At 41.8% G+C, this 18,570-nt stretch overlaps 1 protein-coding gene across 9 annotated transcripts in view; it reads left to right on the forward strand.

Moving 5' to 3' along the window:
* The window catches only part of GPHN (gephyrin), a 588,066-nt gene that overhangs the window by 259,378 nt on the left and 310,118 nt on the right, over positions 1-18,570 (forward strand). For 8 of the 9 annotated variants that reach the window (XM_084630610.1, XM_084630611.1, XM_084630613.1 and 5 more), the window contains one exon: positions 4,027-4,084. The exons of the other annotated variant lie outside the window; for it this stretch is intronic. In XM_084630610.1, the coding sequence (XP_084486736.1) occupies positions 4,027-4,084 (58 nt within the window). The remainder of the gene's footprint in view (positions 1-4,026; positions 4,085-18,570) is intronic. 9 annotated transcript variants of the gene reach the window in all.

The following is an 18,570-nucleotide window of genomic DNA, read 5'->3' on the forward strand; positions in this document are numbered from 1 at the left end:
CAAGTAAGAGAGTGAGAATTTAACTGTATAAATATTTGATAATTCTCCAGTGCTTTGTCATTAAATTTTTTTCTAAATGGGTTTCACTTCTGTAGGACCTGCAAAATAATTAGTTCTGTTCTGCAGCAGAGCCAGCAGGGGGAATATTAATTAATTATATTCCCAGAGCTGTACTGTCATTATCAGTGATAGTGCTTCATGATATGAACAGAACCATGGTAGCATGTCCTTGGGGGAGAATATCAGTGCCTGTAAAATAGACACCTAATCCTGCAAATGCATACTACCAGCTGCAGTACTTATTATTGCGAGTCTTAGTCCCCTTGCTTCAACAGGAGCAGTAAATGACAGTAAGGTCTTGCAGTATACAGTCTTAAAATACACATCCTTTACAAAGGCTACTCGAGGGGTTTTGGGTAGGGAGAGCCATAGAATACATACAGTTGGCCAGCTGTTTAACAAAGAAACTTTTCTAATTTATTTAGAAACTAAAGCTATAACTGGCTCGCTCTCCCCTTGTACCAGTACCTTCTACTTAGGCATGATGTTTCTCAACTTTTTAAAAAAGTATCTTTTATACAGAATGATATTTTTAATAGAAGCTTTGATTAAGAAACACACAAGTTAAAACCAACATATTAATCTTTGCAGACAACTTTCTTTTTTAAAAAAAAAAGTCAATGCATGATATGGTGGTGTTAGCCGACGGCCAAGGATGTTTGGTGAGGTGCCAGCTATGCCTGTTTATACCATCCGTGACTTTAACTGCTAGAGCTCAGAGCTCCTTCGCAGCGGGCAGTCAATACTGACTGACAGGTGCCCCAATGGCAGCACTAAGAGCCTCTCCACACCCGTGACTTTAACTGCTAGAGCTCAGAGCTCCTTCGCAGCGGGCAGCCAGGATTGACTGACAGGTGCCCCAAGAGTTTGCCCCGTGGAGGCGACACAACTCAACGCTAGGCTCTTAGTACTCTCACCTAATGGCCAGGCTTTAGAGCCAAAACGGCTGAGGTTCTTTAATTGTGTTGGCTGCTTTACAGTAAACCAGAGAAAACAAGTCAGGCTTATGCATAAATGGTTACCAAAATTTATTAAGCTAGATTCTAATCATGTGGTTACAAAATTGCTAGTGCCTACTTATTTAAATGTAGAGATGTTACACACACAAACAAGTTACAAAACTGAAGCCACAATCCCAAAGAAAGAAAACAAAGTATAGAGCTCTATTTCAAAATATGTGTACACTAAAGATAGGAGATCAGGTGTGGGTGCTTCTTACCCTCCTTGCATCTCTCGATTCCAGCGGTGCCAAGCCAGGATCGGTCACTCAATTCCGTGGAAAGATGAATAAGGGACAAGGCGTAGGGACCCTCTTAGCTGCAGAAGCCTTGGGAGGCTGTCACTTATCTGACCAGCAGATAGATAGTGAAAGCACTCAAAAATCATGGTGCTGTAGGTCCCCTACTTATACCTCTGTACTCCTTTATTCTCTTTCTCCTTTCTTATGCCAAATTGAGGCTGGTCTGTCGGGGTGACGCCAGCTTTTGCAAGAGTAGTTTACACTTGCAAGGGAGAGAAACAATAAGTTTCGACTACTGGACATTTCTTTTATCAGGGTAAATATTTTCCCACCTAGGATGTTGGTGTGTGCGCATCACGCTATTTAGTAGGGGCTAAGAGCCATGTCTGTCACAGGGCCTCTGCCTGCTGTGAACTTAATCGTTATATCTGTTCCCAGAGGCACATTGTAGCAGCACACCTGTGCTTTCACAGCTTCAAAGGCTGTGCTGGAATATATGTTAAGTGCCCTGTTCCTGCTTCCTCCTGTGTTTCCAGCAATGCTGGTCTGAGGGGGGGGGGGGAGGGGCTGGCTGTCTGGCTACAGGTGGGAAAGAATTAGGATAGGCAAATAATGCCAGAGGAATGGGCTTTGATCTGGAAATGAGGACCATCAAACTTAGTTTGTAGTGTAATAAAATAAAATTAATAAAATTTCTTTAAGATATTTTTTCAGTGGCACCTCACACCAGTCTAGTTAAAAAATAGAGACTGAATGAGGATAAATATTGGAGAAATTATGTTGAAAAAAAGATTTTATACATATGTGGTGGACATGTTTTAAAAAAATACCACAACAATTACGTACCTAACAAAATAAAGGACAAATAGATACTCAGGTCTTTGGTTACTATTTATTCAAAATATCTTCTTCTGAAAAACAGCACACCTGTACAATTTTTTTGAATATTAACATTTGATAGATACCCCTGATTTGATAAATATGTGTAGAGTCAATAGTTTCATTCCGTTTAATAAAATAACCAAAAACAACATGTGCCAGGTGGTATAAAGAGAGTTACTCTGTAATATTGGAAGGTAGAGAAATGTTATGATTATATTACTGTATGATATTTCTCTAAACAAAATGATAAGTTCAGTCTTTTAATTATTCATTTTTTCATTTTTAATATTTACATGGCAATGACTTGTATATCTATTAAAACTTCACAAATAAGCAGTTATATAAAAAATCACAGAATCATTAAGGAGATGAAATTTAATTTCCAATTTTCTAAGTGGAGATTTCAAACTCTGGAGGATTTTTTAAATGTGAACTATTAAAAAAACGTAACTATGTGACCATGGAATTTAAATGAAATTAATTTCTATAACTCCTTTACTGCTGAATTGTATGCTAGGTATGTGGATCAAAATGAATCTCTACTGCTGCGTTACATATTTGGTAATATACATCAACATGGAAGTGCCATCATCAAACAATGCTACCTTAGGAGTGTATGGCTGAGGGGCTTTTTTTTTGCGGCATGTTCGATATTTGTTTGCTATTTCAAATCTAACTCAAGAGTTGTAGCAGCCAGAAGTTTTTACCTTCTGTAGGCTTTACAATCCAATAGTTCTTGATGGTCTATGAGAAATGAGTAGTTCTGTTTGTCTCTTTCTTCCACAATTATCTCTGCACAATTATCTCAAGTCTTTCCAACGGTTGACTTCAAAGGGCTTTGGATCAGACTCTTCAGTACCTACTGAAGACCCATGTCTTCCACAATACCTATAAGAAACTTACTAATTAGTAAGGCTCCGTGTTTGTCATAGAGATCACGGATTCCATGACTTTCCATGACTTCTGCAGCAGCCGGTGTGCCTAGCCAAGGAACCTCCTGAGCGGCTCAGGCAGCCCCTGAGCCAGTCACACTGTCTGCTGCTGGGGCAGTCTCGAGCCCCTCCACCCCCCCAGCAGCAGGAGTTTTGGTGTGGGCAGGCTCAGGAGTGGGGATTCGGGTGCGGAGCAGTGCTTACCTGGGGGTAGGGGCTCCCCAGAAGGATTACAGGATCTCCCCTCCCTCAGCTCCTAGCTCCACGTGTCGCCTCTGCCTACAGACACCGCCCCACCACTCCCATTGGCCGCAGTTCCCAGCCAATAGGAGCTGCAGAACCGGGGTTTGGGGCGGAGCAGAGGCAGCACATGGAGCTAGGAGCTGGAGGTTGCAGGTGCCCCTCAGCCCCCACCCCCCGAGCACCCATGGCATGTCCCGTCCCTTCCCAGCTGTCCCCTTTTCCCCCATGTTTTAGTCTGGGGTATATAGTAAAAGTCATGGACAGGTCACGGGCTGTGAATTTTTGTTTACTGCCCATGACCTGTCCATGACTTTTGCTAAAATTATCCGTGACTAAAACATAGCCTTAGATCTTCTATTTGTCCATTCTATTTAGCTATTTTTACACCCCAAAGCATCTGCTCCATGATGATGTGCACTTCCCTTTGCTGAATAACTGCATATTCCTATTGATCTTATCTCTCAGGCTGGCCAAGCACATCTTGCTTCTGATGCTCATTTTAACTACTTAAAGGTTTTTATTTGGTTAATGAAAGAAACATTTTCTGAACTGCTCAAATACCAAGATAACACTCAGAACTAATATACTAAAAAATAACAGTGACAACATGAACAACATTCCATGCTTTGTGATACTGGTTATGAGAATATTTTCTTCTCCCAATTTCAGGTTGGGTGGGACTATATCTGCATACAAGATAGTGCCAGACGAAATTGAAGAAATCAAGGTACAGTATTACTACTGTCTTTCAACACTGGAAAGTGGACAGTGTTTTGCTGGGGAGCATTCTTAAGGTGTTACATGAAAAAGCCCTCCTCCCTTCTTTTGTGCTTTGGAATGCACAGAGTGTGTATGGCCTTCTCTTAATACCCCACCTGATAAATACTGGAAATGGTAAAAAAATAATTTTAGATATTGAATAGATGACCTGACTACCATCTGGAGCAGTCTCTAAAATTAAAAACAGCATGAAAATAAAAATCAATTTTTGTCCTTTTTATACATTTTAAAGTCCTTTTTAGTCACTGAGCATGACAGATTATATTTGCTATTTGCTATATTCATCTAGCTATAGCTTCACAGGGCAAAAACAAGGTTTTAATCAGCCTGACAGAATCTAAAAGACTCAATAAGGCTTTTCCCTTCTAATTTCTGACTTGGTACCTGTATTTAAACTGATTGGGGTATTTTATTGTACAACAGTTTTAATCAGGCTTTATAGTTTGTGGCCAGAATTTTAAAACATGACTGCCTAAAGTTAGGTTCCTAAATCCCTATTTAGGCACCTTAATAGAACTAATCTGATTTTGAAAGGTGCTGAGCACTTTCAGCTCTCATTGACTTTAGCAGGATGTGTTGATGCTTAGCAATAGCACCTGTATAATTCACGCCATTTATGTTTACAGATTCTGGAGCCTAACTTTTGACATCTGACTCTGAAAATGTTGGCCTAATTTTTTTAACTTTTTAGATATATGTAGGCTTGGAAGGATTAGATTTTTATCAGTAAATGTTGGTAAGCCTTGATTTCAATGTACACACCCAAACAAAAAAAAAATTCCATTGATAATCAAAATTTACAGATTGGAAAGGTGAGAAAAATGCAGCTTGAGAACTTATTAGAGTTTGATTTAAGGATATTTCTTTTGTATATTTTGTATAACTTGACATGTGATGTTGACAGTTTGTATTTTAATGGTCATAAAGCTTTAATTTGGAATCTTGACATCTACTGCCATTAAATTATTGTCTGACCCCCCCATTTTTTCCTGCAACTGTGAAAATTTAAATTGCTAAAAAAAGTTGAAAACCTATAATTTTGCAAAACTATGAAAATTTAAATAAATAAAAATCTTTAAAAATGGTTAAAAATAAATACTGATATTATCCATCACAATTATTAAAAAATGAATTCTGTCAAGCCTAGAAATATATAAACTTTTTTATTTTCTTTTGGTGATCAAAAGCCTATCCAGCTCAAGGCATATTGTCCTTTTATCCTTCCATCAGAGCTCTGCTGCTCTAAGGCCAGGTAAACAGACATCCACCCCTCCCCCTGTAAAGCCCTGGGAACTTTGAAAATCCCCTTCCTGTTTTCTTGGCAAGTGCCAGGTGACATCTGGCCAGGTGACAATGCCTGCTCCACGGAGCAAACAGTCCCCAGTTTACAGCAATGCTGAGCTATTGGAGCTGATCAGTGTTTGGGGAGAGGAGGCTGTGCAGGGACCCAGGATGCCCGGCAATCACCTTACCTCCCGCTGCCCCCTTCCCACAAGACCTATCGTCAAAATGGAGAGGGCTGCACTGTGAGATAGCTATACTCAGTGAGCTGGTCTCATCGGTGATGGAAGTGCTGCAAAAGTAAACACCCTCTGATGCCTGTGGAAGTGAGTGAGTACACAAACCAGCGCTTTTCTTTCACTGGTTCACTATCACCATTGAAACTGACAGCAGAAAAACTCTGCAAGTGTAGACATAGCCAGAGTGTTCTTGCAGTAAAGAGAGGGAGTTTATTCTGTCTGAAGTCCTCCTGTAAAAGGAGACAGAGAACAGAGGGCAATGGGAGGAGAAAACAGGAGAAAGAAGAGAGGATGAACAGAAAACCAGAAGTGATTAAACATACAAAGGGTTTTGATGGTTCTCAGAGTACCTGGGTCTGTGACACCCTTGCTACCCCTGCCTCCAGCATGAGGAAGTCCTGCTTGAGGTAACTGGATGTAGGTTCCCTAAAACCACCAGCTTTTCAGCCACTCAAGCAGTCTTTTCTGGGCTATGCCAGCCCTTTCTTTGCCTTGCAGGTTAACAAGAGATGGACCCAGTCCCCAAGTCCCCTCGAATCAGTACCCTGTGATTTCCAGCCCCTGAAACTGAATACTCACAGAAATCCTAAAAGCAGTGTAACCCCATTTTACCAGATTTACCTTAAATCACTGCTCCTGTATAACGCACAGCAATTATAAAGAAACAAAAGAAGGTTTATTTAAGAAAGAGTAGAGATTCCACTAGAAACAAGAGAGAATGATGGAAACAAGTGATTACAATACAAAACAAAATAAGAAGACATGAACTAGGGCCTACACTTATTAATTTTTACCTTTCCTACCTAATAAAGTAGCTTTCCCCCCAAAGTTCACAGCTGGCTGGCTTCAGAGAAATCAGGCTCCAGTCTTTCATGAAAAAACATCCCTGCTCAGTAGGCTGTCTCAGTGAATAGATCCAGAGTCCCTCCCTCTGCTTTGTGTTATGCTGAAACAGCCCTTTGTCTTTATTCATAGATTGGGTGATCCCTAGTCTGCTCTAATGTTCCTTTTTTTTTTTTTTTTACCTCCAAGTGGTTTTGATTGTTTGCAGGTGTTTTGATGGTTTTCCATTGACTGTTCTGGGATGGGGGAAGGCTAGGCAATTGAACAATACATTACATAATTGGTAAGCCAGGGAGGGTGATAACTCCCTTCTGCTTGAATGGGTCATCACCAAGACATAACAGGTTTCAGAGGAGCAGCCCTGTTAGTCTGTATCTGCAAAAAGAAAAGGAGGACTTGTGGCACCATAGAGACTAACAAATTTATTTGAGCATAAGCTTTCATGAGCTACAGCTCACTTCATCGCATGCATTCCAGACATAACAGTCTCCGGTGACTAACTTTTACTCCAAGACCATAAGAGAATAATTTTCAATATAGTTACATATATTGTGCCTTAACTGTTCCCCATAAACAAATCTGACAATCATTACAAGCTTTCAGTAAAGACCTTGCAAGCTACACTCTGTGGATAAATACCATGAAAGTGGTATATTAGATGTAGTGAGTTTGTCAGGTCTGAGACAAGAGTTGTTTGGAAAGAACAGTGAACCTTTTTCTAGTTGGCACCCATAAGTCTCTGTGTCACAAGGGTAAGAAATGGAATCTCCTCTCATGCACAGTAGTGCAGAGGAGAAATTCCAATTCTCATCCTCCCTTTTCCCTGCCTAAATGTGAAATTAAAGCCCAGACTTTTAAGGGTAAGGAAAATAACTATAGTTTTAAATATATGATTTATCTTGACATGTTGCTGAACTAAATCCACAGGGTAAAGAATAATCAGATTGGCCTTTACTAGCCTTATAGAGTGATCCCTGCTCCCTGATGGGCAAAAGAAGGGGGATTTCTCAGTAACAATACTAATTATGAAAAATGAAGAAGAAAATTGGGGACAAATTTAGCTTTGCACATCAGTGTCAGAGAACAGAAAGAATCCGACTGGCATGCCAGGTATTTTTATCGCAGATCAGGGGAAACAGCCTCATAGACAATACAGCAATGTTCTATCTCTACAGGCAGTGGGGAGCCCGCTCTTTTCCACTTTAGCACGAGGTGACTGTGCTCTGGGAGGTCTGTATTTCTAACTCTACAGATCTAGAAGCTTCTTACCTGCTGTGGTTCCAAAATGACCTAACAGACCACCTGAGCAGATAGTTTGAGTCACCACAAGTGCTCTCTTTGTCCAGATGTGGCCAGGTACATCTTCCAGCAGTGGGGATTTCCCCAAATAGACCTGTTTGTGACAAGGACCAACAGAAGGTGTCAGCAGTTCTGTTCCCTACAGGATCACAGCCTGGATTCCCTGGCAGACACGTTTTTACTGCCATCGTCAGGCAGGCTTCTTTACACTTTTCCACCAATTCCACTCATTCACAGGGTATTACTAAAGATAAGACAGTATCAGGCCAAAGTAATACTTATAGCCCAACATGGGCCCATCAGTACTAGTTCTCCACTCTCCTAGTGCTGTCAGTGAAACCTGCAGTTTCACTTTCATTAGGACTAATCTCCCAAGATCATGGCCACCTACTCCAATCAAGCATACAAACCCTTCACTTATCTGCATAGATGTTCCATGGCTAGATACTAGAGAGTAGTCTTGCTTGAAATAGGTTCAAGAGATCCTGCTAAATAGTAGAAAGCCTTCTACAAAAACTACATACATCCCCAAATGGAAACAGTTTTTTTATCTGGTCTCACCAGTATGATGTATTGCTGTCTGATTCTTCAGTTCAACATATCCTGGACTACTTATTGTACCTGAAACACCAAAGTTTAGCTGTTAGTTTGATCAAAGTACATCTGGCAGCTATTTTAGTGTTCCAACCTACAGTGGACAGTCTCTCCATTTTCTCTAATGATATGTCCATATGGTTTTTGAAAGTCTTAGTCAAATTGTATCCTCCAGTGTAAGACCCTGTTCTCCAGTGGGATCTAAACTTAGTATTGTCAAGACACATGGGTCCCCTGTTTGAGCCACTGGCTACTTGCTCTCTGCTGCATCTGTCAGTCAGTGAAGATGACATTTTTGGTGGCCATTATCTCAGCTACAAGAGTAAGAGAGCTATATGTCTTAATGTCTGGGCCTCCCTGTATGATCTTTTTTAAGGACAAGGTTTACCTGTGTCCTCATCTGAAGTTTTTATCAAAGGTAGTATCATCTTTCCACGTCTACCAGCCAATTTATTTCCCTACATTCTACCTCAAGCTGCATTTGAGCAGGGAAGAAGAGTGTTTGAGTACCTTGGACATCAGAAGAACTCTAGCATTCTACCTGGACAGAACCAGGCACTTTCTATAAGTCCTCCCAGCTGTTTGTAGCAGTGGTGGACAGATTAAGAGGATAATTAGTCTCCATCCAGAGAATTTCTTCTTGGGTTGCCTCCTGTGTATGCATGTGCCATGACCTGGGTAATGTCACTCCATCTAGCAGAGTCAGAGCTCATTCAATGAAGTTGCAGTCGGCCTTGGCAGCTTTTCTGGCACAGGTTCCTTGGTCCACACTTTTGCCTCCTCCTGTGCAGTGGCTCAAGACTCCAGAGACAGAGTTGATCATGTTGTTTTCCAAACATTATTGAAATAGACTCCAATCCCACCTCCTGTTCTTATGACTTGTGAGTCACCAAGAGTGGAATGCATGTGTTCAATCACTCGAAGAAAAAACGGTTACTAATCTGTTCAATAACTGTTGTTGTTCAAGGTGTGCTGTACATGTCCATTCCATGACCTGTCCTCCTACACCTCTACATTGTAGTTCTAGCAGGATGGACCTGAGTGGGCTAGGAGAAGCTCTGCCCTTTATACCTGGATGCAGTGGCATGCAATAGCAGAATGAGTTTGGGCTGCCCAATGGGTACCGCTGAGGGAAAAAAATTCTGATGACTTTGCACTGGGCACACAAACACCTAGAGTGGACATGTGCAACACACCTCAAACAACAACGCTTACTGAACAAATTAATAACCATTGTTATAGCCTGCGTCAGTGAAGGCCTTATTTATTAAGCGACATAAAGTCAACATAGCCTTGTTGTCACTAAAGAGACCACCATCCCTGTGTAGGGAGGCTTCCTGCCCAAGGATCCAAGGTTGACTTCTTGCTGAGACGTAGACCTCACCAACTTAATCCTGGTCACTGTGGCCAGGATATATTCATTGTTAGAGCACTCTCCTATCAAGATCCAGAAGTCATATGACCTGGAAGCTTCATTGTTTAAACAAAAAAAAAAAAATCCCTCATAGCAGCATTTATTTAAGGAACCTCATATGATGATCTTCACAATTCAACAGGAGAAATAGACTATAACACAGTTTCCCATTGTCAAATATGGGTATGATTGTGGAGTGCTGACACACAGGTCAACCAGATCCTGGCAGCCTTCAAGTATATAAATAGTACACTCTTCAGAGAGCTGATATTAATGTCATCACAGAGTCCTCTTGGATATCTTGACCGTCATTAGCAGTAACAAGAGGGATTATAAACTCCACTATAAAATGAAGCAACCTTTTGCTCAGATTCCTTTTTGTTCATATGCGTCCTCAAGATATAATAGGAGAGACAGCCAAGCTGGTAGAGGCAAGTGGAGGTCAAGGGAGTCTGGGATTTCCCAGGGCAACCGTTGACCTTCTCCAAGCAGTGAGCATGCCTTCAACTAATTCTAGTTCAAAGTGGAGCCCTTCATAGGTTGGACTTTGCATACATCTAGGGATAAATACTAGAATCCACAGTGTGTTTGGAGGGACTAATGGGCTCAATCCATTAGTTTATCCGTTTTTAGGGACCTCAGAGTCCAGACCCTGATGGCTTCCTGTTATTGATATTCTTCTCTAGGCAACACTTTGCACTCTTAAAAATAAAATAAAATAAAAATATCAACCACAACAGTCAGTTGAGTATTGGAAGTCGTCCACTAGGATTGTGCAACGTAACTGGCTCTTAGAAACAGATTTACAGCTCCCAAACTTGGAACAAAAGCAAAGTGTGGTTGCAAATATATATCACTTTCTCCAGGTTAGTGGGATAGAACAAGTTCCCAGAGCGGAGAGGGGGACCTTAAACTATCCTCCATCCTCTTCTTGCTACTCAGTACTCAGAAGGATAAAGAGCTAGGCTAGATTGAAAGTTCCTGAATAGATCCATCAGCCAAAATATAGGGTGGAGATGCTCATATCTACTTTGGCTGCAACATCCCAAGAGGATTGTTTATCTTCAGGCCTTTTACAGATCAACCATTGATATATCCCGATAAGATCTTCTTACAGGAGATTTCTGCACTCCTTCTACAGTGGCCATTTCCAGCCCGTTCTTTTCCTTTTGAGTTAGCAGAAGTCGTGAGGGGTTTTGGTGAAAGGACTAATGACTCTTCTACCACCTCTCAGGCAGAGAGGTGTATCTCTTCCTAGATGATCCTCTAATCAGAGCATCCTCACAGGAAAAAACAGAAGACACTACTGAGCAAACAGCCCAACTTCTGCAAAAGCACCACTTTGTCATAAATCAGGATAAGAGCAAGCTGATACCAGCCCAACTGTGTACATTGGTTAAAAATCTGTATATCTGATCCCAAGAGCTGACTCAGAGAGAATTGAGTTTACAACATATATCAGTCTGGCTGGAGAACCTATACAGAAGGGAGCTTAGGTTCAAGGGATCTGGTCAAATTAGAAAGCAGACAGTATAAATCATTAGTATGGCCCTCAGAGAGCTGACTGCATCGATGCACTACAGGAATATGTTGCAGAGTAGCAGCCGTGTTAGTCTGTATTCGCAAAAAGAAAAGGAGGACTTGTGGCACCTTAGAGACTAACCAATTTATTAGAGCATAAGCTTTCGTGAGCTACAGCTCACTTCCTCAGATGCATATCGTGGAAACTGCAGCAGGCTTTATATATACACAGAGAATATGAAACAATACCTATTCCCACCCCACTGTCCTGCTGGTAATAGCTTATCTAAAGTGATTTCCAGCACAAATCCAGGTTTTCTCACCCTCCACCCCCCCACACAAATTCACTCTCCTGCTGGTGATAGCCCATCCAAAGTGACAACTCTTTACACAATGTGCATGACAATCAAGCTGGGCTATTTCCTGCATAAATCCAGGTTCTCACATCCCCCCCACCCCCATACACACACAAACTCACTCTCCTGCTGGTAATAGCTCATCCAAACTGACCACTCTTCAAGTTAAAATCCAAGTTAAACCAGAACATCTGGGGGGGGGGGGGTAGGAAAAAACAAGAGGAAACAGGCTACCTTGCATAATGACTTAGCCACTCCAAGTCTCTATTTAAGCCTAAATTAATAGTATCCAATTTGCAAATGAATTCCAATTCAGCAGTTTCTCGCTGGAGTCTGGATTTGAAGTTTTTTTGTTTTAAGATAGCGACCTTCATGTCTGTGATCGCGTGACCAGAGAGATTGAAGTGTTCTCCGACTGGTTTATGAATGTTACAATTCTTGACATCTGATTTGTGTCCATTTATTCTTTTACGTAGAGACTGTCCAGTTTGACCAATGTACATGGCAGAGGGGCATTGCTGGCACATGATGGCATATATCACATTGGTGGATGTGCAGGTGAACGAGCCTCTGATAGTGTGGCTGATGTTATTAGGCCCTGTGATGGTGTCCCCTGAATAGATATGTGGGCACAGTTGGCAACGGGCTTTGTTGCAAGGATAAGTTCCTGGGTTAGTGGTTCTGTTGTGTGGTATGTGGTTGTTGGTGAGTATTTGCTTCAGGTTGCGGGGCTGTCTGTAGGCAAGGACTGGCCTGTCTCCCAAGATTTGTGAGAGTGTTGGGTCATCCTTTAGGATAGGTTCACATTTGGGGACAATGTATACCTTCAGATCAGCGGCACTGCTATGGGTACCCGCATGGCCCCACAGTATGCCAACATTTTTATGGCTGATTTAGAACAACGCTTCCTCAGCTCTCGTCCCCTAAAGCCCCTACTCTACTTGCGCTATATTGATGACATCTTCATCATCTGGACCCATGGAAAAGAAGCCCTTGAGGAATTCCACCATGATTTCAACAATTTCCATCCCACCACCAACCTCAGCCTGGTCCAGTCCACACAAGAGATCCACTTCCTGGACACTACAGTGCTAATAAACAATGGTCACATAAACACCACCCTATACCGGAAACCTACTGACCGCTATTCCTACCTGCATGCCTCCAGCTTTCACCCTGACCACACCACACGATCCATCGTCTACAGCCAAGCTCTGCGATACAACCGCATTTGCTCCAACCCCTCAGACAGAGACAAACACCTACAAGATCTCTGTCAAGCTTTCTTACAACTACAATACCCACCTGCAGAAGTAAAGAAACAGATTGATAGAGCCAGAAGAGTTCCCAGAAGTTACCTACTACAGGACAGGCCTAACAAAGAAAATAACAGAACGCCACTAGCCGTCACCTTCAGCCCCCAACTAAAACCCCTCCAACGCATTATTAAGGATCTACAACCTATCCTAAAGGATGACCCAACACTCTCACAAATCTTGGGAGACAGGCCAGTCCTTGCCTACAGACAGCCCCGCAACCTGAAGCAAATACTCACCAACAACCACATACCACACAACAGAACCACTAACCCAGGAACTTATCCTTGCAACAAAGCCCGTTGCCAACTGTGCCCACATATCTATTCAGGGGACACCATCACAGGGCCTAATAACATCAGCCACACTATCAGAGGCTCGTTCACCTGCACATCCACCAATGTGATATATGCCATCATGTGCCAGCAATGCCCCTCTGCCATGTACATTGGTCAAACTGGACAGTCTCTACGTAAAAGAATAAATGGACACAAATCAGATGTCAAGAATTGTAACATTCATAAACCAGTCGGAGAACACTTCAATCTCTCTGGTCACGCGATCACAGACATGAAGGTCGCTATCTTAAAACAAAAAAACTTCAAATCCAGACTCCAGCGAGAAACTGCTGAATTGGAATTCATTTGCAAATTGGATACTATTAATTTAGGCTTAAATAGAGACTTGGAGTGGCTAAGTCATTATGCAAGGTAGCCTGTTTCCTCTTGTTTTTTCCTACCCCCCCCCCCCCCAGATGTTCTGGTTTAACTTGGATTTTAACTTGAAGAGTGGTCAGTTTGGATGAGCTATTACCAGCAGGAGAGTGAGTTTGTGTGTGTATGGGGGTGGGGGGGATGTGAGAACCTGGATTTATGCAGGAAATAGCCCAGCTTGATTGTCATGCACATTGTGTAAAGAGTTGTCACTTTGGATGGGCTATCACCAGCAGGAGAGTGAATTTGTGTGGGGGGGTGGAGGGTGAGAAAACCTGGATTTGTGCTGGAAATCACTTTAGATAAGCTATTACCAGCAGGACAGTGGGGTGGGAATAGGTATTGTTTCATATTCTCTGTGTATATATAAAGCCTGCTGCAGTTTCCACGATATGCATCTGAGGAAGTGAGCTGTAGCTCACGAAAGCTTATGCTCTAATAAATTGGTTAGTCTCTAAGGTGCCACAAGTCCTCCTTTTCTTTTTAGGAATATGTTGGTGGTGATTGATAATACTGCAGTCACAGCCTACATTATTGGTCAGAAAAGAACCAGGTCACTGACACAACAGTGGGATTCCAGCCTTCTGCTCTCTTGATCAGAGAGCAAGATGTCATCCCTGCATGTTCGCAGTGTAAATGGAAAGTTGTAAGTCTAAGTACACAAGGTAAGCAGTCAATAAAATCAGGCAAGTGGGACCTATGTGTTGAGGTATTTGATTTGCTGTTGAAATCTCAGGGCAGACCATAACTAATCTATTAATTTTGAGGTTCAACAGCAATAAAACTCCAAATTTCTTCTCTAGGAGGAGGAACCACAAGGCCATGGCAGTTGATACCCTCAACTAGAGAGAACCAAAATCTCTAACGTCTGCTTCCTACTGTATTGGTAGAGGAAAGAACTTGAACGTGATAGGTGATTTATTGTTTGCATTGTTGTTGTAGGCGTGTTGGTCCCAGGATATTAGACAGACAAGGTGGGTGAGGTAATATATTTGATTGGACCACCCTCTGTTGAGGAAAGAGACAAGCTTTTGAGCTACACAGAGCTCTTCTTCAGGTCTTTCAGGTCAGGTGAAACATGTCTGACAAGTACCTATTAAACATGTATGAGTAATGTTTTATATATATAATATACAAACCTGTTAAAAGAATAAAATCTGCTCACCATATCAGTGGAAGTGTGCACATGATTATCAATCCATTAAATAGGTTGTGCAAATTCAGTTTGCTGTATGCTAATGCTATGTGTGACCATAGGAAGGAGCAGACTTATTAAGGAACTAGCTTATTGTTTAGCCACAGGGTACCTGCATGTATCATTTTATGAAGGCCTACCTCATTCAGTATGTAATGGAATGATAGCATGAAAATGCTCTTTTTTAAGGTCCTTTTAGTATTCCTCGGAGAGAACATGTGCTGAGTCCTTCCCTGAAATCATCAGCTTTTCAATAAACTTTGATGGTTCTGTTTGGAAACACATTTATAACTTTAGTTGACTGTCAGTTACCAGATTTCAACCATAATACAATCAAACATGGTTCAGTTAATTTTACTTTGCCAGCAGCAGTATGAAAAAAATGTATTATGCAATTTTCTCCAAGGTAGATTAAAAAAAAGACCATAATATTTTATTTAAAATGTGCTAGCTTCTCTCAAACCCCAATTTTTTCTACCAGCAAAGATTATTTACCTGTTTGTCCAGCAGTTAGAATAAAAAAATGAGTAACCCCTTCTGTAGAACAGGATTAGCCTTTGATTTCTCAAGACTAAATAAAAATTAATAAAAAATATCAGTTTTAGCAGATTTTCATTGGATCATGATCCACAAGAAGAGACAGTGATGATATAAGATTTGACTCTCTCATCTCCTGAACTGAAGTTTGTGATGGATTAATTCATTAAAATTGCTTTAGTTTCATTGGCTAATGTTTACTGGTCTTAGGTTTTTCCCTTATATGTGTGTATATGTATTTAAATATCCACTCAACCCTCCCTCCTGCCAAAAAAAAAGTTTTGTATTTTCCTTTTGAAAGTGAAAAAAATTATTCAAGTGGTGTGCACTATTTACATTCTAAGTCAACAGGTTGCTGGTTTGTTCTGTGTTGTAGAATCAGTTTTAGCAACAATATATTTACAATTCTGTCACAAGGTGGCTGGCCCCTTGGGAGGCTGAGACTGGTGGATCACTTGAGCTCAGGAGTTCTGGGCTGCAGTGGGCTATTCTGATCGGGTGTCCGCACTAAGTTCGGCATCAATATGGTGATCCCTGGGAACCTTGGGGTCACCAGGTTGCTAAGAAGGGATGAACCAGCCCAGGTCAGAAATGGAGCAGGTCAAAAACTTAAGGAACTCCACCTCCTCTGTACTCCCACTTGGGCCAGTTAAGAGGGCAGGGCTGGACCTGAGGTTATAAAACATTAGGTGGCATTTGAGTGTGGCATTTGAGGGTTGAGAGTGAACCAGAGAGAATTTGAGGGCATTAGGTGGCATTAGGTGGCATTTGAGGGTTGAGAGTGAACCAGAGAGAGGCAGGACTGCCAAAGACCTGGGAGTGGAGGCAGTGAAAGCCTGAGATACAATGGGTGAGTGGATAAACTGTTTGTTGGTTTAAGTTTGGTAATAAAGCTGCATACAAGAGATTTTGGGCAAGGTAGTGAGTCCATAGAGGAACGCCAAAAGAGAATTTGAAGAACAGCTAGCCAAAGACTCAAAGATTAAGAGCAAAAAAATGTTTAAGTACCTCAGAAGCAGGAAGCCTGCTAAACAACCAGTGTGGCCACTGGGCGATTGAGATGCTAAAGGAGCACTCAAGAACGATAAGGCCATTGCGGAGAAACTAAATGAATTCCTAACATCGGTCTTCACAGCTGAGGATGTGAGGGAAATTCCCAAACCTAAGCCATTCTTTTTAGGTGACAAATCTGAGAAACTGTCGCAGATTGAGGTGTCATTAGAGGAAGTTTTGGAACAAATTGATAAACTAAACAGTAATAAGTCACTAGGACCAGATGATATTCACCCAAGAGTTCTGAAGGAGCTCCAAAGTGAAATTGCAGAATTACTAACTGTAGTTTGTAACCTATCATTTAAATCAGCTTCTGTATGAAATGACTTGAGGATAACTAATGTGAAGCCAATTTTAAAGAAAGGCTCCAGAGGCAATCCTGGGCACGTGGACGAGGGGGATCCAGTGGATATTTAGATTTTCAGAAAGCCTTTGACAAGGTTCCTCACCAAAGGTTCTTAAGCAAAGTAAGCTGTCATGGGATAAGAGGGAAGGTCCTCTCGTGGATTGGTAACTGGTTAAAAGATAGGAAACAAAGAATAGGAATAAATGCTCAGTTTTTAGAATGGAGAGAGGTAAATAGTGGTGTCCCCTAGGGGTCTGAACTGGGACCATATTCTATTCAATATGGGACTATTCAACATATTCATAAATGGTCTGGAAAAAAGGGTAAATACTGAGGGGGAAACATTTGCAGATGATACAAAACTACTCAAGATAGTTAAGTCCCAAGCAGGCTGCAAAGAGCAACAAAATGGCAGATGAAATTCAGTGTTGATAAATGCAAAGTAATGCACATTGGAAAACACAATCCTATCTATACTATAAAACGATGGGGTCTAAATGAGCTGTTACCACTCAAGAAAGAGATCTTGGAGTAATTGTGGGTAGTTCTCTGCAAACATCCACTCAATCTGGAGCAGCAGTCAAAAAAGTGAACAAAATGTTGGGAATCATTAAGAAAGGGATAGATAAGAAGACAGAAAATATCACATTGCCTCTATGTAAATCCATAGTACGCCCACATCTTGAATAATGTGTGCAGATGTGGTCTCCCCATCTCAAAAAAGATATATTGGAATTGGAAAAGGTTCAGAAAAGGGCAACAAAAGTGTTTTTCTCACTGAGATCCAATTTTGTGAGTGAAGAATGTCGGTGTCCCTTCAGGCTACAAAAAGCACATTCAGTTGTCATTCCGCACCTGCTGAGCTGGTACTTGAGTCTTTCCTTGGTGATGTTGAGGTGGCCAGTGTATGGCTTCATGAGCCAGGGGAGTCAGGGGTGGACTGGATCCTCCAAGATCAGTAATGGCATCATGAATGGTAATTCGCTAGTTGGGAAAGAAAGTCCCTACCTGTAGCTTTCTGAACAGTCCTGTGTTCCTAAAGATGCAAGTGCCATGCCCCTTCCCTGACCAGCCAGCTCTGATATTGGTGAAGCGTATCCAGTGATCACTAGCACTTGCATAACCATATAAAAATAGGCCTTTCTGTTGATGTACTCTGTTGCCATGTGGTCTGGTGCCAAAATAGGGATGAGTGCCTCCACCACAGTTCATGAACCCCACTGCTGCAGATCCATTCATTATGCCCAGCACGTTGCCACGAGTCACAATTCTGAGTAGCAATAGGTGATTAATGACCCTGCACACTTACATGACAATGGCCCCTACAGTGGATTTTCCAAAATTATACCCACTAACTGGTAGCAGTCTGGCATTGCAGGTTTCACAGTGTGATCACCACTCGCTTTTCCGTTGTCAGTGCAGCTCTCATTTTGGTGTCCCTGTGATGGAGGGCTGGGGCAAGGTCTGCTCACAAATCCAAGAATGTGGTCTTGTGCATCCGAAAGTTCTGCAGTCAATGCTCATCCCAAACCTGCATTAAGATGTGAGCCCACCAGTCAGTGCTCATTTCTCAGGTCCAGAAGTAGTACCCCATCATTTGCAGCTACTCTGTGAACACCACCAATAATCATAGACCAATCTCGCTATGTCCCACAGCAATCTCCAAAAAACTCATGTTCCCTGTGCCTCTTCTTGTGGGTCTGCAAATATTGGTGAATTATGCATC

Source organism: Lepidochelys olivacea (genome assembly GCF_965140295.1).
Source record: "Lepidochelys olivacea isolate rLepOli2 genome assembly, chromosome: 6".
Taxonomy (NCBI): Eukaryota; Metazoa; Chordata; order Testudines; family Cheloniidae; genus Lepidochelys; species Lepidochelys olivacea.